Raw genomic sequence first — 23,141 nt, forward strand, 5'->3', positions numbered from 1 at the left:
GGGCTGGAGGGGAGGGCGGGGGGGAGATGGGGGAGAGGGGCTGGAGGGGTGGACGGAGGGAGATGGGGGAGAGGGGCTGGAGGGGAGGACGGGGGAGATGGCTGCTCACAACTGCCCTTTTCAGACGCTGCTAGCACTGCTCACAGCTGTCACACGATTGATGCCCACTCCCCAACCTGTCAACAGCTTCAAGTCTTTGCCCCAGTTTCTGTTTGGATAAATGCTCCCAGCCTTCCTGCAGTGTCATCCCCATACAGTTCTCATTATCTCTTGGCTTTGCATAAGAATGGAGTGAGCAAATATTGTAAAAATAATATCATACAATGTTTCTTTCCCTTCTCTACCAACATGTAATATTTACAACATTTATAATGCAAAATATATTGTTTGACTAGTGTCCTAATTTTTGTTCTGTGTGGCTTTTTGCCTCTTGCAATGAATTACCTCTCCCAACATGTTGCATCTTTGTCTTCCCCTTCGTCCAAACTTAGCCTCTTAAAGACATATCTAATCCATCTGCTGCAGATATCTGTCTATCTGTTTGTGCAGAGCCTAAGATCTGAGAGGTTTACAAGCGCCCATTTAAAAATCTGTCAATCAAGCTATTTGCTCAAGCAATGTAAATTCACTTTAAATTACTATTGAATTCTACCCCAGACCAGACCAGACCCCACAAAAAAAATGTCCATGAACATTGATGTGGTCACAATAACTTCATCCAGCAATAATTGACATATGCAGGTATAAAAGCATTGTTAACATACTCTAATGGTTGAATGGGAAGAATTAAACTTTACTTAATATTGGTCATTTTGAATACAATTCATATTTTTCGATGTTGTATAAACCTAGATTAAGTAGATACATAGTGGAATCTGTGAAATAGAGAACTCCCCCTCCTGTTTCCTCCAAAGTGATTATTCACAGCAGAACAGGTAGATGGCAACGAAAAATAACAAACCAAACGTGTTATGTTGTTCTGCCCTTGGTCAACATAAGAGGGAATTGAGGAGCAGTAAATTTAGTATTTTCATCTTCAGACATAAAAACCACAGGACGGCCCTGGTGGAGAGTGGTTACCGTGGAAATGTGGGATTTTTTTTCTACCTGTTTTTGATTGGTGGGAAGGGGTAGGTACTATGCAACAATTAGGTCAAACTGCATTCAGTGTGTCCTGTCCTTGTTTCAAGTCAAGGACTGTATTAAGACTGGTCAGAACAAACACGGGAAGAGCTCAACAGAGAGAGAGAGAGAGAGAGAGAGAGAGAGAGAGAGAGAGAGAGAGAGAGAGAGAGAGAGAGAGAGAGAGAGAGAGAGAGAGAGAGAGAGAGAGAGAGAGAGAGAGAGAGAGAGAGAGAGAGAGAGAGAGAGAGAGAGAGAGAGAGAGAGAGAGAGAGAGAGAGAGAGAGAAAGAGAGAGAGAAAGAAGAGAGAGAGAGAAGAGAGAGAGAGACGCTGGGATAACAAGCTAATGATAAATCAATCTGTCAGATTTACAGAAGAAGTCCACTTTTCCACCTCACCTTATTAGCCCAGTCCTTGTCCTACCCTGACAACGCTACTGTTCCTTTAAATTAAGACTAATTTCATTGTCCCCCTATCTCTCCCAGTTCTCTATCTCTCTCTCTCCCTCTTCCTCTCCCTCTACATCTACCTCTCTTTCTCTATCTGTCCCCCTCTTCTCCCTCTCTCCCTCAATCTCTGTGTAGCCCGTCATTGCTTTGAGGGGGGTAGTTTGTAAAAACACCCCTTGGCTCTCCTGAATCAACCTGTTTGGGAGCAACAGGAGCGGATGAGCCCCGCCCTGTAAAATGAATCCCCTGGCCTGTGTAAACAAGTCATCAATGCTTGTCACATAATTGCAACATTGGCCAGGACAAATGGAGACACAGGGTGCTGCCAGGGCTGCTGACTGTAATTGCAATCTTTTAGACGGGAAATGGCAAATTGCTCCTCTGACCATTAGCTACCAGCAAAAAGGGGGGGGGGGGGGGACACACCCAGGCCCAGGCCCATGAACATCATTCTAAAGACATATTGGGAAGCAAAAGCAGGGCTCTGGTATGGGCTCTGGAGTGGGTTTTCACCAGAATTCTCCAGATTGAACATTCTCTGTGTTGGCAGTAGGGATCTGTAAGGGGTGTGTGAGTGTTTGTGCGTTTGTGCGTTTGTGCGATGTGTTAATGGGTGCATAAATGCAGACTCTACTACAGGTCCTTCCTTTATTTACATAGCAACACACCAGTACTTACTTGTGCAGGCTACAGAGGGTGGGTCCGAGAGCGCCCGGTAGTAGCCATCTTCACAGTCGCAGCGCCACGAGCCCTCCCGGTCGTTGTAGCTGTGTGCTGGGCAGCGCGAACACTGCAAGTCCTGGGACGAGGACTTGTAGAACCCACGGCCGCATGCTATAACCAGGAGAAGACGGGAAAGGAGGGAGGGGGAGAGAGAGAGAGAAAAAGGCTTGAATTCCCATGAAAGAGAAAGGGCATGATGGAACAGAGCATTACTCTTGTGCTCACATCACAGAACAGCTGGTGTTTGGATCAACCTACCCCTCCGGCTTCATCAACAAGCTTAACAAACCCTACTTAAAAAGACATCACAAATATCACCATGGCAAAGCCTGCACTGCATAGGGAAAAAACACTGCCTACTAACCAGAGGAAAAATCAGGCTATATTTGGTAAATTTTTTATCCTTTAGTCAGTAAAGAGCGCTTCAAGTTCCTTGGTGTCCAAATCACTAGTGGTCCACTCACACACACACAGTTGTGAAGAAGGGGCGACATCGCTTCTTCCCCTTCAGGAGGTTGAAAAGGTTTGGCATGGGCCCTGAAATCCTCAAGAAGTTCTACAGCTGCACCATTGAGAGCATCTTGACTTGCATAACTGCTTGGTACGGCAAAAGCACCGCCCTCGATCGCATGGTGCTACAGAGAGTGGTGCAGAAAGCCCAGTACATCACTGGGGCCGAGCTCTCTGCCATCCAGGACTATTATACCACGCAGTGTGAAAGGAAGGCACGGAAAATCGTTAAAGACTCCAGCCACCCAAGCCATAGACTCTTCTCTCTGCTTCCGCACAGCACGCGGTACCGGTGCATCAAGTCTGACACCAACAGGCTCCTGAACAGCTTCTATCTCCAAGCCATAAGACTAAATAGCTAACAGAATGGCTACATGGACTATCTGAGTTTACCCTTGTATATAAAAAAAACTGACACACTCACACACACACACACTGACACTCAAACACACACATAACATACACACACATTTATACTGACTCTACACACACACACTCACATACAATAATAATTTACGCTGCTGCTACTCTGTTTATTATATATCCTGATGCTCAGTCACCTTACACCTATATATATAACTACCTCCATCACGCCAGTATCCCTGCACATTGTAAACACGGTATTGGAACCGATCCTGTATATAGCTCCTTACTTTATCGTGTTCTTCTTATTCCTTATTTTCATTTCTCGTGTGTTTTTGTTCTACCTTATGTTATTTTTAGTGCTTCATTGATATTGATTACTGCATTGTTGGGTTTAGAGCTTGCAAGAAAGGCATTTTACTGTCCTTGTGCACCTGACATAAAAAATCTTGAAACTTGAAATAAATAAGGGTTTTGTTAATCAAAGCCCAGTCTGAGAGGGAGTGTTGTCCTACAGTGCTACCAAATAACACAGACAAGGTTGTAGAAACCCTAAATGGATTATTTTAAGGCTTCACCTTCAAAAGAAAGAGGTGAGATGAATATGCTTGTCTGCCAGGGATAGGAGACAGTGTATGAATTATTCCCTATCGGTCACATGGTTGTTTGTGTGGGTCCTTTGACATGTCCCAATGACAATTCATTAATTAAATCACTGATTCAATCTATCCACATCAGCATCTTGAATTATCATGCAACGGGCCAAAAACAAAATTGTGAGGGTACAAAAAAGGGTATATTTCCAGACAAAATCCAGCGATAATAAAAACAAATGTTTGTTGCAAAGAAACAATTCCAGTATAATAAATAAAACGATTCATAGAGAGGGCTTTGTGAATCAGATTATCCAAATTCACTTTTGAGCATTAGTGAATAGGGAAATGTCTGTTCTGGGTTTGGCTTTTTTAGTCTCAACACTTCAAGTCTGGGAATCCACGGTGACCCACTGATTGTGTAAAATCCTATGCTAAGCCTTCTAGGCCACATGATTTCTGTTCCAATCTGCAAGGAATCTATACGCCTGTAAATAGCTCTGCATACAAACTAGCATATTATACAAAAAAACACATCTTTCAATTTTTCATGAGCCGCTGGGGAAATGGGCAAAGGTTTTCATGCCGAGGTTTCCCATTTCAGATCTCCGTTGCACTCTTTTTTCAAGCGTTCAAAATCTTTGGCCGTACTTCTGTGACAGGTCTAAAATAGAGAGGATAAAGGAACCCAGGTTTCCTCATTCTAACACTGCCACAGTGCGTGGAAGAGACCGAGGGACGGAGTATCCCCATTTCAGCAACATGAAAGACCTGTCACTCTATTTATCTCACCGCACCAGCCTCGTGAAACAAGACCTTTTTCGGAGAGAGGGTGGAAAAATACATGATTTTAGCTCTAATATTTCTTTAGCTGAGGTAGCTAGTAATTGAAAACAGGGGTTTAAGGCTGTGAGAGAGGTGCCTTTTGATTGGAGTTGTGTGCTGCCTACCGAAACATATTAATCACACATATTGTAATTTACCAATCTACCATAACATTCGATTTTAAGTGCAAACAAATGACCTGCACAGATACCCACATATACTGCACTATACCATTCTCTGATAAGACTGTATATATTCACATATGTTAGTCCGTGTCTGTGATCACACAGAGCAGTCAATTTGCAGCAGGTTAAAGATTGGCCAACGGTGCTGTTTGGAAGGCTGCTTTCTCCTCTCCTCTCCCACCACGCATGGCTGTTTAAACACTCTGATAAGCCAGTGTGTCTGTTTACCTTTAGGTTTGGGTAGTGGTGCTCCGCTGGGTGGCCAGCAGTGTGGAGGGGAGGCCCAGCTGAGCCCATGGCTCTCTCCCACTGCTACTGCCACTCTGCCTGCCTGGCTACCAGGGTCCCAGGCTGAGCCTCCACGTCGCTAGTTACCAGGCCCAGATTAGTGCTATCTCAGCCACTGGAACCACAGGGCTTTCAAAAGTAAATAGTACTCCAAGTTAACGTTTCCATGAAAAAACACTGTTTATTTTCCCTGTTTTGTCTTGAGGGCCCCTGTGTTTATCAACGTGTCTGACCGGCTTTGGCATGAGGAAATGTTTACAGAAGCAACAAGACGGCAAATTAGGGCCTCAAATCAAACAGCTGTGTGACATGGGTAACCATTTTCTGGGCTCGCCCTGGCTCTCCCTCTCCAGCGCTCTCTCATAGTGCACTGAGTGACATGCACAAACACAGCCATCCCAGAGCCTGCATTCCTGTCCCAGCAGCACAGACGCTCTTGGCCAGTCCCAATAAACTCCAGCACGGAGATGTTGAAGCATTAGGTAAAAGTGGGTGATACGTTTTTCCCCCTCATTTTTCCCTTGCAGCAACACATTCCTTCGGAACAAAAAAAACGTCACTGTATAATTACCCTGTGTCTCTAGTGCTTGTCTGTAATATCAGGGCAAACCCGGCCTGCCTCTCGTACAGTATTAGAGAACTTCACTGACAGAAGTTTTACACTGACACTGAAACACATTAGAACACTGTACATGTCTATCTCCTGACTCACAATAATCCATGGCGAGCACTACATTGACGCCGAATCCGACAGACAAACTCATACGTGGGGGGAAAGTACATAGAGACTACTTGAAAATGTTTCGTGACACCCGCCCTACGCTACCACTCAAATAAAGGCTAGGTTAACAGGCTGTGCTTGTTGACACAGACGGCGGGTTAAAAAACACGGAGCAGGAGCTGGGACACAGGCCTTATTTACGCTACACTGCAAAATTAGCTGGTCTTTAGAGAACAGGGCTGAGGTTGAAAATACAAGTCTGACATTCCACCAGGCTCCTTAGCGAGGGGCAACAGACAGCATCTGTAATTTACCTTACAGTGGTCAAACACTTTCATTCAGCGATGGGGGAAAAAAACAGTCTGCAGTCAGCGTTTTTATACACTGCACTGATAGAACAGGAAAGGCCTCACTTTGAGGCTAGGAGCACAGTTAGGGAGGAATATGCCCCGACTGACTCCCTATACTGAGGACGTCTCAATCCCTCTCCACATTGTGACGAGACGATAAAACAAGAAGACGTTATCTCCAACAGACACACACTAAGAAATGAAATTCTCAACATTTTTCAAGATACTGCTTTGCCTCTTTTTCCTCTGAGCCCGACTTCTTAACATTCTTGAATTGCATCCAGGCGCTCTCTCTGTTTGGCGACTGAATGGCAATCTGGATAAAGGACACAGAGGCAGAAAAAGGAAAGAGGATGGATGAGATTCTCATCCTGCGTTGACATTTTGTGCCAGGCTGACATATCGCTTCCTGTGGCCTTACCAGATTATAATTATTCCTAATGTCTCGGCATGACGCAATGGCACTTCAGCTGGTTTTCCTTCAGTTAATCTTCCACTTAGAATGACAGATCGCATTTCATTAAGGGCCCTTTGCCTTCTAGCGTGTTACCATTCTGGATAAGCAACGGTTTTACCTCTCTTTTAGAGAGTCGGTGAAATAGGGAAACAACCCTCTCCACTTCCCTATTAACCCTCACATCTAATCAGGCTAGTGGTGGTGGTGAGTGTGGTGGTGGTGGTGAGTGTGGTGGTGGTGGTGGTGGTGGTGAGTGTGGTGGTGGAGGTGGTGAGTGTGGTGGTGATGGTAGTGGTGAGTGTGGTGGTGGTGGTGGTGGTGGTGAGTGTGGTGGTGGTGGTGGTGGTGGTGAGTGTGGTGGTGGTAGTGGTGGTGGTGAGTGTGTTGGTGGTGGTGGTAGTGGTGGTGAGTGTGGTGGTGGTGGTGGTGGTGAGTGTGGTGGTGTAGGTGGTGAGTGTGGTGGTGGTGAGTGTGGTGGTGGTGGTGAGTGTGGTGGTGGAGGTGGTGAGTGTGGTGGTGGTGTGTGGTGGTGGTGGTGGTGAGTGTGGCAGTGGTGGTGGTGGTGGTGGTGGTGAGTGTGGTGGTGGTGGTGGTGGTGGAGGTGGTGAGTGTGGTGGTGGTGGTGGTGGTGAATGTGGTGGTGGTGGTGGTGAGTGTGGTGGTGGTGGTGGTGAGTGTGTTGGTGGTGGTGGTAGTGGTGGTGAGTGTGGTGGTGGTGGTGGTGGTGGTGGTGAGTGTGGTGGTGGAGGTGGTGAGTGTGGTGGTGGAGGTGGTGAGTGTGGTGGTGGTGAGTGTGGTGGTGGTGGTGGTGAGTGTGGTGGTGGAGGTGGTGAGTGTGGTGGTGGTGTGTGGTGGTGATGAGTGTGGCAGTGGTGGTGGTGGTGGTGATGAGTGTGGTGGTGGTGGTGGTGGTGGTGGAGGTGGTGAGTGTGGTGGTGGTGGTGGTGGTGGTGAGTGTGTTGGTGGTGGTGGTGGTGGTGAGTGTGGTGGTGGTGATGGTAGTGGTGAGTGTGGTGGTGGTGAGTGTGGTGATGGTGGTGGTGGTGGTGGTGGTGGTGAGTGTGTTTGTGGTGGTGGTAGTGGTGGTGAGTGTGGTGGTGGTGGTGGTGGTGGTGGTGAGTGTGGTGGTGGTGGTGGTGAGTGTGGTGGTGGTGAGTGTAGTGGTGGTGGTGGTTGTGATGAGTGTGGTGGTGGTGGTGGTGGTGAGTGTGGTGGTGGAGGTGGTGAGTGTGGTGGTGGAGGTGGTGAGTGTGGTGGTGGTGAGTGTGGTGGTGGTGGTGGTGAGTGTGGTGGTGGAGGTGGTGAGTGTGGTGGTGGTGTGTGGTGGTGGTGAGTGTGGCAGTGGTGGTGGTGGTGGTGATGAGTGTGGTGGTGGTGGTGGTGGTGGTGGAGGTGGTGAGTGTGGTGGTGGTGGTGGTGGTGGTGAGTGTGTTGGTGGTGGTGGTGGTGGTGAGTGTGGTGGTGGTGATGGTAGTGGTGAGTGTGGTGGTGGTGAGTGTGGTGATGGTGGTGGTGGTGGTGGTGGTGGTGGTGAGTGTGTTTGTGGTGGTGGTAGTGGTGGTGAGTGTGGTGGTGGTGGTGGTGGTGGTGGTGAGTGTGGTGGTGGTGGTGGTGAGTGTGGTGGTGGTGAGTGTAGTGGTGGTGGTGGTTGTGATGAGTGTGGTGGTGGTGGTGGTGAGTGTGGTTGTGAGTGTGGTGGTGGTGGTGAGTGTGGTGGTGGTGGTGGTGAGTGTGGTGGTGGTGGTGAGTGTGGTGGTGGTAGTGAGTGTGGTACTGGTGAGTGTGGTGGTGGTGGTGGTGGTGAGTGTGGTGGTGGTGGTGGTAGTGGTGAGTGTGGTGGTGGAGGTGGTGAGTGTTTGTGGTGGTGTAGGTGGTGAGTGTGGTGGTGGTGAGTGTGGTGATTGTGGTGGTGGTGGTGGTGGTGGTGAGTGTGGTGGTGGTGGTGGTGGTGAGTATGGTGGTGGTGGTGGTGGTGAGTGTGGTGGTGGTGGTGAGTGTGGTGGTGGTGAGTGTGGTGGTGGAGGGGGTTAGTGTGGAGTGGTGGTGGTGGTGGTGGTGGTGGTGAGTGTGGTGGTGGAGGGGGTTAGTGTGGAGTGGTGGTGGTGGTGGTGGTGGTGGTGGTGAGTGTGGTGGTGGTGGTGGTAGTGGTGGTGAGTGTGGTGGTGGTGAGTGTAGTGGTGGTGGTGGTGGTGGTGTGTGTGGTGGTGGTGGTGGTGGTGAGTGTGGAGGTGGGGGTGAGTATGGTGGTGGTGGTGAGTTTGGTGGTGGTGGTGGTGAGTGTGGTGGTGGTGGTGGTGAGTGTGGTGGTGGTAGTGAGTGTGGTGGTGGTGAGTGTGGTGGTGGTGGTGGTGGTGGTGGTGAGTGTGTTGGTGGTAGTGAGTGTGGTGGTGGTGAGTGTGGTGGTGGTGGTGAGTGTGTTGGTGGTGGTGGTGGTGGTGAGTGTAGTGGTGGTGGTGGTGAGTGTGGTGGTGGTAGTGAGTGTGGTGGTGGTGAGTGTGTTGGTGGTAGTGGTGAGTGTGTTGATGGTGGTGGTGGTGGTGGTGGTGAGTGTAGTGGTGGTGGTGGTGAGTGTGGTGGTGGTAGTGAGTGTGGTGGTGGTGAATGTGGTGGTGGTGGTGAGTGTGTTGGTGGTAGTGAGTGTGGTGGTGGTGAGTGTGGTGGTGGTGGTGGTGAGTGTGGTGGTGGTGGTGGTAGTGAGTGTGGTGGTGGTGAGTATGGTGGTGGCAGTGAGTGTGGTGGTGGTGAGTGTGGTGGTGGTAGTGAGTGTGGTGGTGGTGAGTGTGGTGGTGGTAGTGAGTGTGGTGGTGGTGAGTGTGGTGGTGGTAGTGAGTGTGGTGGTGGTGAGTGTGGTGGTGGTGGTGGTGGTGGTGCTCCAGCTCTCCTGACCCACAGTGAGATGGACTGGTGTGGGCTAGTCTGTCTCCATGGCCTGCCATGATGAGCCCTGTCAGGGCCGGACCTCCCCCTGGCCACCCTCTCGTCCAGCCTGATTATGTGTTAAATCCGTCTGTGTGTCTGTCAGGATGGATGGAGAAAGAATGCAGAGTCGGCAGGCCAGTGAGTGGAGGCCGCAGAGACCCGGAGTGAGAGAGCAGCTTGGAGAGATAGCACCCCATTAGAGTGATAAAGGAGGCCGAGGGAGAGAGTTGCAGTCGACAGGACCAACAGGCAGGCCAACCGGGGGCCGCCAGGCGAAGCAGGTCAAACACGATAAAGGAAACAGATTATTTTCTTATTTCAAAACACCATTGCCTTTCCTTAAACAGTCTCTGTCGCCACCGCCACCGCTACGATGGGGAAATGTCTTTATAAATATCAACTATAAACACAGGCACCGCAAAAGATGTGAAGCTTGTCTAGGATGATTTTTATGAATCCATTTCCTCCAAGTCTTTTCCTTCTTCCTTGTTTTGCTTGTTCTGACCTCAGTGCTCCGTTGTCTGGCTACATTGCATAAACACATCTATCTCCTATTCACCCTGTGAGGTGTTGTTTCATCAACTCCATTATACTGCTACCTCAATGTTAATATTACCGGGGACATTCTTTGCCAGTAATTTAAAAACACCCTGCTTCTCAATGTTCACAGAGTCATGAAATTCTATTTAAGAATCATTGCTTTAGGTCCATGTCTGGGTTTTATTCTGAGGGCATAATATATAATTATGACCGTGACACTGTGTTGTGGCTGGAGACGGATGTCAATAGCCCTGGAGAAGCTGATTTCTGATGCATACTGTGTGGCTCTAATTAGATGGGACGTTTTTGCCACGGCAAATAGTGTGTTAGGACATCCATCAAGCTCTGTTTACTGACATGTTATGTAGTCTACACAGTTGTTGTTTTTACGCTAATGCCCTTTGGTTTTTCTTCACCAACCTCTCTTGTTTCCCATGGAGTAAATCTTGTGAGTGAATTTCACAGCATCCGCCTAGCAACAGGTGTTTTTAGACTTTTCCACCTCTGTGAGAAAAAAATCTTGAGGTAGCGTCCTGCACTTTTCTACAAAATCTCCCTCTTTTTTAATCCATAAAGAAATAAAAGAAAGAGAAACTAAGCTGAACAGCTGGGCTTTTGCCCCGGGACATCTTAATCTCCCACCTTTGAAAGGCGAGGCGCCTACCCAGCTCCTGGAAACAGTGGCACAACACACAAAGGAGTGGAGGGAAAGAGAACCGAGACCCTGCTGGAACCCTCTTCACATGGGACGGGGATAGAGTTTCAATGTCTAAACCCTTCCAAACAAGCTACTTTCAAACACCTACACCTCCTGTGGGCTTTTGGATGGAGGGATGGAGATGTAGGGATGGAGATAGAGGGAGAGAGGGAACAAGGCTACAGCGAGCAAAAAACTAAAACACTTTCAGATGCGGAGTTTCAGCTAGAAAGACCAGATTAAATGGTTGGAAAACCTAAAAACTATAATGTTGTCACTAATTCTTCCCAAATAGGCCCACACCACGCATAGCTTGAATGGCTGTGCCTGGCTTTGCATGCACTCGGCACATCCAGACAACCGCTCCATTCATCGATGCTACCTGTGCTTAGGGGGAGATAAGTAGCTTTACCAAGAGAAACAAAGAGAAGATTAGCATTCCCTTACACTGTGTTGGAGGGCACACTGCTTTGGCCTCGAAACAGCCAAACTCCTGAGGAAGTGTCTGGTTGGATGTACCGAGCTAAGATCAAAGCTAGCTAGCCTACTGATCGACTTTTAAAAGTCTAAAAAATCTATTCTGGCTAACTAAACATTATATATTATTTAAATCTTAAAGTATTTGGGTTTTAGAATTAGAAATATACACATAATTGGGAATGAAATTTAACACAAAAATGGAACTGATTTAACTTACATTAAGTAAAACAGCAGGACAATGTAACAGCCGTGCAATTACTGCTGAATACATTATATTTCTGACATTCACATTTGTGTTGGCTCCACTTCGTCGTCCACAACGCCAAAGGAAGTATCTTCAGCCTCACTTGTAATTTTTCATGTGTCAAACCTAAAACCAAGGCATCTACACTACCAGTCCAAAGTTTTAGAACACCTACTCATTCAAGTGTTTTTCTTAAGTTTTACTATTTTCTACATTGTAGAATAATAGTGAAGACATCAAACCTTTTAAATAACACATAAATGTAGTAACCAAAAATGTGTTAAACAAATAGCCACCCTTTGCCTTGATGACAGCTTTGCACACATTTGGCATTCTCTGAACCAGCTTCACCTGGAATGCTTTTCCAACAGTCTTGAAGGAGTTCCCACATATGCTGAGCACTTGTTGGCTGCTTTTCCTTCACTCAGCGGTCTGACTCATCCCAAACCATCTCAATTTGGTTGAGGTCGGGGGATTGTGGAGGCCAGGTCATCTGATGCAGCACTCCATCACTCTCCTTCTTGGTAAAATAGCACTTACACAGCCTGGAGGTGTGCTGGGTTATTGTCCTGTTGAAAAACAAATGATAGTCCCACTAAGCCCAATCCAGATGTGATGGCGTATCGCTGCAGAATACTGTGGTAGCCATGCTGGTTAAGTGTGCCTTGAATTCTAAATAAATCACAGACAGTGTCACCAGCAAAGCACCCCCACACCATAACACCTCCTCCTCCATGCTTTACAGTGGGAAATACACATGCGGAGATCATCCGTTCACCCACACTGCGTCTCACAAAGACACAGCGGTTGGAACCATAAATCTCCAATTTGGACTCCAGACCAAAGGCCAAATTTCCACCAGTCAAATGTCCATTGCTCGTGTTTCTTGGCCCAAGCAAGTCTTTTCTTCTTATTGGTGTCCTTTAGTAGTGGTTTTTTTTGCAGCAATTCGACCATGAAGGCCTGATTCACACAGTCTCCTCTGAACAGTTGATGTTGAGATGTGTCTGTTACTTGAACTCTGTGAAGCATTTATTTCAAATCAAATCAAATCAAATCAAATTTTATTGGTCACATGCGCCGAATACAACAGGTGCAGACATTACAGTGAAATGCTTACTTACAGCCCTTAACCAACAGTGCATTTATTTTAAACAAAAAAAGTAAAAAATAAAACAACAACAAAAAAAAAGTGTTGAGAAAAAAAAGAGCAGAAGTAAAATAAAGTGACAGTAGGGAGGCTATATATACAGGGGGGTACCGTTGCAGAGTCAATGTGCGGGGGCACCGGCTAGTTGAGGTAGTTGAGGTAATATGTACATGTGGGTAGAGTTAAAGTGACTATGCATAAATACTTAACAGAGTAGCAGCAGCGTAAAAAGGATGGGGTGGGGGGGCAGTGCAAATAGTCTGGGTAGTCATGATTAGCTGTTCAGGAGTCTTATGGCTTGGGGGTAGAAGCTGTTGAGAAGTCTTTTGGACCTAGACTTGGCACTCCGGTACCGCTTGCCGTGCGGTAGCAGAGAGAACAGTCTATGACTAGGGTGGCTGGAGTCTTTGACAATTTTGAGGGCCTTCCTCTGACACCGCCTGGTATAGAGGTCCTGGATGGCAGGAAGCTTTGCCCCAGTGATGTACTGGGCCGTACGCACTACCCTCTGTAGTGCCTTGCGGTCGGAGGCCAAGCAGTTGCCATACCAGGCGGTGATGCAACCAGTCAGGATGCTCTCGATGGTGCAGCTGTAGAATTTTTTGAGGATCTGAGGACCCGTGCCAAATCTTTTTAGTCTCCTGAGGGGGAATAGGCTTTGTCGTGCCCTCTTCACGACTGTCTTGGTGTGTTTGGACCATGATAGTTTGTTGGTGATGTGGACACCAAGGAACTTGAAGCTCTCAACCTGTTCCACTACAGCCCTGTCGATGAGAATGGGGGCGTGCTCAGTCCTCTTTTTTTTCCTGTAGTCCACAATCATCTCCTTTGTCTTGGTCACGTTGAGGGAGAGGTTGTTGTCCTGGCACCACACGGCCAGATCTCTGACCTCCTCCCTATAGGCTGTCTCATCGTTGTCGGTGATCAGGCCTACCACTGCTGTGTCGTCGGCAAACTTAATGATGGTGTTGGAGTCGTGCCTGGCCATGCAGTCATGGGTGAACAGAGAGTACAGGAGGGGACTGAGCACGCACCCCTGAGGGGCCCCCGTGTTGAGGATCAGTGTGGCAGATGTGTTGTTACCTACCCTTACCACCTGGGGGCGGCCCGTCAGGAAGTCCAGGATCCAGTTGCAGAGGGAGGTGTTTAGTCCCAGGATCCTTAGCTTAGTGATGAGCTTAGAGGGCACTATGGTGTTGAATGCTGAGCTGTAGTCAATGAATAGCTTTCTCACGTAGGTGTTCCTCTTGTCCAGGTGGGAAAGGGCAGTGTGGAGTGCAATAGAGATTGCATCATCTGTGGATCTGTTGGGACGGTATGCAAATTGGAGTGGGTCTAGTGTTTCTGGGATAATGCTGTTGATGTGAGCCATGACCAGCCTTTCAAAGCACTTCATGGCTACAGACGTCAGTGCTACGGGTCGGTAGTCATTTAGGCAGGTTATCTTAGAGTCCTTGGGCACGGGGACTATGGTAGTCTGCTTGAAACATGTTGGTATTACAGACTCAGTCAGGGACATGTTGAAAATGTCAGTGAAGACACTTGCCAGTTGGTCAGCACATGCTCGGAGTACACGTCCTGGTAATCCGTCTGGCCCTGCGGCCTTGTGAATGTTGACCTGCTTAAAAGTCTTACTCACATCGGCTACGGAGAGCGTGATCACATAGTCATCCGGAACAGCTGCCATTGGGCTGCAATAGGCTGGTAACGATAATGAACTTATCCTGCGCAAAGTATTCATCCGCCTTCGCGTTTTTCCTATTTTGTTGCATTACAACCTGTAATTTAAATGTATTTTTATTTGGATTTCATGTAAAAATTCTAAAAAATAAATAACGGAAAAGTGGTGCGTGCATATGTATTCACCCCCTTTGCTATGATGCCCCTAAATAAGTTCTGGTGCAACCAATTACCTTCAGAAGTAATTAGTTAAATAAAGTCCACCTGTGTGCAATCTAAATGTCACATGATCTCAGTATATTTATACCTGTTCTGAAAGGCCCCAGAGTCTGCAACACCACTAAGCAAGGGGCACCACCAAGCAAGCGGCACCATGAAGACCAAGGAGCTCTCCAAACAGGTCAGGGACAAAGTTGTGGAGAAGTACAGATCAGGGTTGGGTTATAAAAAAATATCTGAAACATTGAATATCCCATGGAGCACCAATAAATCCATTATAAAAAAAATTGAAAGAATATGGCACCACAACAAACCTGCCAAGAGAGGGCCGCCCACCAAAACTCACGGACCAGGCAAGGAGGGCATTAATCAGAGAGGCAACAAAGAGACCAAAGATAACCCTGAAGGAGCTGCAAAGCTCCACAGCGGAGATTGGAGTATCTGTCCATAGGACCACTTTAAGCCGTACACTCCACAGAGCTGGGCTTCATGGAAGAGTGGCCAGAAAAAGCCATTGCTTACAGAAAAAAATAAACAAACCCGTTTGGTGTTCGCCAAAAGTCATGTGGGAGACTCCCCAAACATATGGAAGAAGGTACTCTGGTCAGATGAGACTAAAATTGAGCTTTTTGGCCATCAAGGAAAACGCTATGTCTGGCGCAAACCCAACACCTCTCATCACCCCGAGAACACCATCCCCACAGTGAAGCATGGTGGTGGCAGATGTTTTTCATCGGCAGGGACTGGGAAACTGGTCAGAATTGAAGGAATGATGGATGGTGCTAAATAGAGGCAAATTCTTTGGGGAAACCTGTTTCAGTCTTCTAGAGATTTGAGACTGGGACGGAGGTTCACCTTCCAGCAGGACAATGACCCTTAGCATACTGCTAAAGCAATACTCGAGTGGTTTAAGGGGAAACATTTAAATGTCTTGGAATGGCCTAGTCAAAGCCCAGACCTCAATCCAATTGAGAATCTGTGGTATGACTTAAAGATTGCTGTATACCAGCGGAACCCATCCAACTTGAAGGAGCTGGAGCAGTTTTGCCTTGAAGAATGGGCAACAATCTCTGTGGCTAGATGTGCCAAGCTTATAGAGACATACCCCAAGAGACTGGCAGCTGTAATTGCTGCAATAGGTGGCTGTACAAAGTATTGACTTTGGGGGGGGTGAAAAGTTATGCACGCTCAAGTTCAGTTTTTTTGTCTTATTTCTTGTTTTTTTCACAATAAAAAATATTTTACGTCTTCAAAGTGGTAGGCATGTTGTGTAAATCAAACGATACAAACCCCCCCAAAAATCTATTTTAATTCCAGGTTGTAAGGCAACAAAATTGGAAAAATGCCAAGGGGGGTGAATACTTTCGCAAGCCACTGTAACTCTGGGTCTTCCATTCCTGTGGCGGTCCTCATGAGAGCCAGTTTCATCATAACGCTTGATGGTTTTTGCGACTGCACTTGAAGAAACTTTCAAAGTTCTTGAAATGTTCCGTATTGACTGACCTTCATGTCTTAAAGTAATGATGGCCTGTCATTTATCTTTGCTTATTTGAGCTGTTCTTGCCAGCTCAAATAGTATGGACTTGGTATTTTACCAAATAGGGCTATCTTCTTTATACCCCCCCCCCCCCCTCCACACCTGTCACAACACAACTGATTGGCTCAAACGCATTAGGAACGACAGAAATTCCACAAATTAACTTTTAAAAAGGCACACCTGTTAATTGAAATGCATTCCAGGTGACTACCTCATGAAGCTGGTTGAGGGAATGCCAAGAGTGTGCAAAGCTGTCATCACGGAAAAGGGTGGCTATTTGAAGAATCTCAAATACAAAATATACACTACTGTTCAAAAGTTTAGGGTCACTTAGAAATGTCCTTGTTTTCGAAAGAAAATTATTATTTTTGTCCATTAAAATAACATCAAATTGAGGCCCAGGTGCACAACTGAGCAAGAGGACAAATACATTAGAGTGTCTAGTTTGAGAAACAGACGCCTCACAGGTCCTCAACTGGCAGCCTCATTAAATAGTACCCGCACCAGTCTCAACGTCAACAGTGAAGAGGCGACTCCGGGATGCTGACTTTCTAGGCAGAGTTACAAAGAAAAAGCCATATCGCAGACTGCCCATCTTAATCTTTTATTTTTATTGGCCAGTCTGAGATATGGCTTTTTCTTTGCAACTCTGCCTAGAAGGTCAGCATCCTGGAGTTGCCTCTTCACTGTCCCACTCCTCTTTCTATTTTGGTTAGAGCCTGTTTGCGCTGTTCTGTGAAGGGAATAGTACACAGCGTTGTATGAGATCTTCAGTTTCTTGGCAATTTCTCACATGGAATAGCCTTCATTTCTCAGAACAAGAATAGACTGATGAGTTTCAGAAGAAAGTTATTTGTTTCTGGCCATTTTGAGCCTGTAATCGAACCCACAATTGCTGATGCTCCAGACACTAAACTAGTCTCAAGAAGGCCAGTTTTATTGCTTCTTTAATCAGCACAACAGTTTTCAGCTCTGCTAACATAATTGCAAAAGGGTTTTCTTATGATCATTACCCTTTTAAAATGATAAACTTGGATTAGCAAACACAACGTGCCATTGGAACACAGGACTGATGGTTGCTGATCATGGGCCTCTGTACGCCTATGTAGATATTCCATTAAAAATCAGCCGTTTCCAGCTACAATAGCCATTTACAACATTAACAATGTCTACACTGTATTTCTGATCAATTTGATGTTATTTTAATGGACAAAAAATTGCTTTTCTTTCAAAAACAAGGAAATGTCTAAGTGACCCCAAACTTTTGAACGGTAGTATATTTTGATTTGTTTAACACTTTTTGGGTTACTACATGATGCCATAAGTGTTATTTAATAGTTTTGATGTCTTCACTATTATTCTACAATGTAGAAAATAGTAAAAATAAAGAAAAATGCTTGAATGAGTAGGTGTTCTAAAACTTTTGACCATATTGTATCGGGTATAGGGGCGGCAGGTAGCTTAGTGGGTAAGAGGGTTGTGCCATTAACCGAAAGGTCGCTGGTTCTAATCCCCGAGCCGACTAGGTGACGACGTAAATGTAAATGTAAATGGGTATGATGAAAATGATGCCAATACATCCGATTCAATAATCAATATGTACAGGAGTTTTGGTTAGTGTCACATTAATAACGAAGGTCACATGATAAGTGTGAAAAAAACTTTTCATAACAATATTCTAAACCAGTTCACAACCAGTTCACAAACTTTTAAAATCTGTTCCTACTGCATTACAGCCTGTGCTACTGCATGTTGTCAGAAATTCAAATAAGCAACAATAAAGTCCAGCACCTGTTTCCTCACTTAGCTATCATACTGATTTACTGCATGGGGGGTCTGCAGGTGGAAAATGAAGGACGTTTTCACATTAAATCATTACAGAATTTATAGCTCTGGTTCCGCCTGAGCAGAAACTGAACCCAGAAACTGTCTGTACAAAAGTACACACTCTTCCAGAGAGAGAGAGAGAGAGGTCTTCACTTCTTTAATTCATCATGCAGGGTAAGGGCTTTCCAAATGACTTTCCAGTGACATGGAAAATGTCCCTGCCTAATCGTCTTTTATTTAGTTCATTTAACATGCATGGCGACGGGAGAAAAAAGTCTTAAGGACAGCTAGCCCGGGCGGCTGGCTACCTTTTAATGGAGGATGTGGCTAGGTGTAAGAGGACCTCTTACTGCTGAAAGACTTCTAAACGGAAGAGAAGAGACTGTGTTGCTCTGGGATAAAAGCAGAGGGCACAAAGGTCTACCCCGACCCAAAGCCCCCTGAAGCCACAACGAATCAGCGCTTAAAATGGCCCCAGTCAGCAACTAAGTATTATATCCAAATTGTGCCAATGCCCCCACCCCCCCTCCCCACTCCCCCCTCTCCCTCCTACCCCACCCCACTCCAATCCCCATGGACCCACTGCTGTGACAGAAACGACTGCCACTAGTCTCCCTACCGCGGTCCAGCCCCCGTGGCCTCCAGTTACACACAAAGGCGTCCGTTTGGCCTCAGATGGCCGTGCTGATGTGCACGCTGCTCCACAGAGAGACAGCCAGGTCAACTTAAGGAGGCAAAAAGAACCATCAATCCAGATTTGACAACCAACTACACACCAAATCTAAACCCAGCTCCTGTCCTGACAACCAACTACACACCAAATCTAAACCCAACTCCTGTCCGTGGCTGCTCCAGTTCAAACAAATGCTAATCACGAGTTTATGGATTATAATAATCACAATAATTAGAACAAACATGCTTTTTTGCATCTGAATAAGCGGTACCACTGTGCTGCTTTGCTTACATGAGCAGATCAAATCATTTGGAGTGGGGAAAAACAGACGGCTTGAGTCAAGAGAACATTAGCTGTTTTATTCATTTTTATACAATGAATTTGCTTAGATTTTTGATTTGGTAATAAGAGCGTCTGCTAAATAACTAAAATGTAATAACCTAGCACAGAAACCCACTCATTGCCTGCCTCACAAAGTAGCTTGTATTTCTCTGTGCAGTGCCTTTGCTCTTTTTAATCCCTTGTTATGAGAAAAAGGCAGTTTCTTCTGCTTCTCATTAGTAGATTGAAGCATAGTTTCTTCCTCAGAGAACTGGAAAGAGCACAGAATGGTTTAAATTGTAAATGTAGAGAGCTATAATAAACAGGGTAGTCATTTTAATGTTGGATACAATGTCTCTCCCTTTTAAATATACACTACCACTTCCGAATGAGAAATAAAAGAATAAAAATAAATAAGTTTCCCTGGATACAAAGACTCCTAGCTGCACAATGCTGCCAGGCTTGACATTCTGCGGGAACTTTAACATGTCAAATGAAATACAAATGCCTCATTTTCCAAACAAAACAGTGGCACAGGGCTCAGTCATTTCCATCTTCTTTAGGTATGGTAAATATTTGTTTCAAAGTCATATGCAAAAATAGAATACGCCCATATGCATTGATTCACATCCAGGGGTCGGCAACAGTGATTTATTTGGGTCCCCCCAGTTTTTATTAAAAACACATACAGTATACAAAAATATTTTGGGATTTTAGTTTTGGGTCAAAAAAGACTGTAAAATCACCAGGAATTCAGCAAACAATTATTATAATTAAGGACATTTGTTCTTAAGTATTCCCACAAATATAAAAAAGGGACGTGATCGAGTCTCAATGTAATAAAGGCATAAAATGATAGTTATTTTCAAATAAAATCAATTTTTGGGTCAATCTTAGTCAATTTGCAGTGTACAAATTATTATAATTATTTTCCGGCTCCCCCGACCATCCGCTCCGACCAAAATCGGCCCGCGGCTGAATCTAGTTGCCTACCCCTGCTTTACTCTAACATAATGCATATTGGGTTAAGGCTATATCATCAAATCAAAATAAACCTCTATTATCTTTAATGTTTGTTCCTACTGTTTGTCATTCTTGCAGATATTATATCTAGATATTTCCGATATAAGTCTCCCTAAAACAGACAAAACATTGCTGCTCGCTGCCTGGTCATTGGTAATAGGTTTTTCTTACACCTCGCTTGATAAGCTGCTGGAACTAACTCATGTATATATAAATATAAATCAGAGGACAGTAAAGTATAATCCACTTAACGCTTGTGGGGACACACCAACTTGCCCAGAAGACACCATTAGATTACATTTATTTAACCCCTTAGCAGAATACCTGTTAATCAAATTGGGCAAAACCACACATAATGGTCCTCTATTAAGCACACTTTGAGTCATGTTAGTTTGAAATGGAGGCTAACTAACTGACACATTATTCATCTATAGATCTGTCACTAAATCAGAACTGTCAGGCCAAATTAGAGACCCAAGTTGAATTTCATGAATAGACAGAATCCTAGTAAACATTCTCTATTTTGATGCAAACAGAGGACAATAAGAGGAGATATGTGGGTAGACATTGTTGACCCTAAAAGAAAGACCTTTGCTATTTTGTGTCAGATGGCATTATTTCCAAGGTGACACTGGGGTCTCTCATTAGCTATGCTTTAGGTCAGTGAATATTAACTTCATTTACACATGGCTGCAAACAAGACCGGGCTGGACAATGGATGCCTGCCTTTTGTGCTTAGTAACGTGAGCGCCCTGGATGACAGGACACTGCCAAGACGGAAGATGGATGATCGCAGCAGTTGACGCTTGTTCATCAGAAGAGTCACCTCTCTGGCACCCTCTCCCCACACAACAATAGCCCCCTCCCCATGCCTCAGCAGCCCTCATCTCCACTTGCACTAGCAGGTTCAGACACTTCCATCGATCCCCGGTTCCATACCTCTTGAGATTGCGGCCTTTACTTCTCTTTGGCTATCTAAACTGTGGCACAGATGTCTTTTTTGTAATTGCTCGGCCACCGACTGTTGGGAGGGATGCGATCGGACAGGCAAACACTATGTCAGATGACAACGTCTTGCCGTTTAGTGTCCCTGTGGCATGTGGGGGAAGTGACTCAGCCCAGGGTCTTAGCACCTAGCCGTGCATCAGGGAGAAAGGCAGAGAGCGAGGGCGGGAGGGAGGGAGGCAGGGAAGGAGGGAGGGAGGGAGGGAGGCAGGGAGGGAGGGAGGGAGGGAGGGAGGGAGGGAGGGAGGGAGGGAGGGAGGGAAGGAGGGAGGGAGGGAGGCAGGGAGGGCTCTCTCTGTTGTTAGTGAGGCTCTCTCCTCTGGGAGCTTTGTAGACCGGTGGCTCTGCACTTCAATCTTCCTTTAAGAGGGAAATCAATAACTTATTACATAAGCTCACACTTTTTTCCCACTTACACCCCAAGCAGGCAGAGAGGGGACTTAAAAATGTGCTTAGAAGTGCTCTGTAGCATAAAAGCCTACCATTTATTTCCCAGTGACTTGTTCTCCTTGTACAAAACAGGCACATACTCTATTACGCAGTGACTATACATATGGGGTGTGTAAGTGTGTGAGGGTGTTTGTTTCTGTCGATATGTGTCTCTCCAGCTTCTAACAAAATAAACATTGTAATCTCCATATCAAATATTAGTAATATCTAAGGCTTGGTGAACACGTTTGTATAAGCCCCCCCCCCCCCCCCCCCCCCCCCCCCACCCCATAAAAACGAATCAATTTTGAGACTTGATGCTAGCTGTCAACCATGTTTGTGTTTCAAAGCAACAGATACAATGGCCCCACAGTTTATCACTGTGCTACCTACCAGGTCAACAAAAAAAAACAGGAACAACCCTAAAGCTGTGGAGAATGCGGCTATTCACAGGAAGCTAGCCGACACTGGCAGTGACAAGACTATCCACCATCCATCACCACACTATTTACATTTTGAGTGATTTCAATCCAGTTGTGTCTCCTGGGGATTCCATGTGCACTGCCATTTGAATAATTAAGCTCAAGAGCGGTTGCAAAGGATGGCCATTTGGAGCATTATTAAAATCACACCTTATCAATCAGGAGGAGTGTCAAGATGCATGAGGACCCCCTGACTCCTGGCTTCATTTGAAAAGCTATTTGCCTGGGCCTGGAGCTGCTGAGCGCCCCTCTCCCCTCCACACAGACACATCTTGGCTTGTGTGGTCAACCGCAGCACAGCTAGGTCCTTCCCTCAGGGGTCTCGGCCCATCAATCAGCCGTAGACTAACTCCTGTCTGAGTTCCTGACACTCCAAGATGGATGGTGTCAGTGTCTCCAGGATGCTGTATACTCTCATTAATTATCTTGTTAGCATGTAGCGATAGCGCTGGGATAAGGTTGTGTTTTTATCTGTTTACTGGAGAAAGAGTTGAACAGGTGAATAGTTAATCAGTTCTCAGGAGTTGGTTGCTTTAGGGTAGAATACTGTGGTGTTAAAATTGGACAACATACATTCCTGGCAAAACAAAGAGACCAATGTCTGTCCACAAGGGCTCTCTATTTCTCAGAACGACTCAGTGGCTCCATTTCTGAATGGCCACTATTTTAACACCACACACTTCCATGCAAATAAACTCTGCCCATGTTGCAGGACACTTAAAATGTGCCCTTTTCAACACCCATTCCACTGATTCTCCTAATACTGGGAGAGAGAGAAACACAGGCATTTATAGTGCTGCAGATGCCACACAAATAGTTAAAGAGAGACAGAGACAGGGAGGGAGAGGAGTGAAAGACATGCAGTCCCTCTCCAGTGACGGTGATGAATGAGTGGATCACAACACGTTTTGGAGGAGGCCTCTGCATCCACAGAGGGGGTGGGGCTCCTAGTCCTCGAATGACATGACTGACAGCTCAACTCACTTGCTCCTCCTGCAGCCTTCTGCTCGATATTTCACAGATGGACATTTTACAATTGGGGGATACTGCAGATATTGAAAATAGGACAGCGAGTGGAATGTGTATCTATTTTCTATATAGAAAGTCACTGTATCCCAAGCAGGATGCTAAAATAGAGGCCTAGGTGAAGACTGTGCAAACTCCAACACAAGTATTGTAGCTGTACTGTAGCTATGGGGCAGTTACAAAGGACAAAACCCTCTTCCATTCTAGGCCCCATTGAAGTGGTGTTCAACCGATGGAAAACTGTTGGATTTTCCCCTTTGATTTGCTCTAGGGGAAACCACTAAATGGGCGACTTAATATC

At 46.0% G+C, this 23,141-nt stretch overlaps 1 protein-coding gene across 1 annotated transcript in view; it reads right to left on the reverse strand.

Moving 5' to 3' along the window:
* The window catches only part of LOC311108655 (ephrin type-A receptor 7-like), an 87,740-nt gene that overhangs the window by 59,401 nt on the left and 5,198 nt on the right, over window positions 1-23,141 (reverse strand). The window contains exon 4 of the mRNA XM_084151348.1: window positions 2,252-2,407. Within this exon, the coding sequence (XP_084007474.1) occupies window positions 2,252-2,407 (156 nt within the window). The remainder of the gene's footprint in view (window positions 1-2,251; window positions 2,408-23,141) is intronic.

The sequence above is a fragment of the Coregonus lavaretus genome (assembly GCF_964263955.1).
Source record: "Coregonus lavaretus genome assembly, chromosome: 33".
NCBI classification, from domain to species: domain Eukaryota; kingdom Metazoa; phylum Chordata; class Actinopteri; order Salmoniformes; family Salmonidae; genus Coregonus; species Coregonus lavaretus.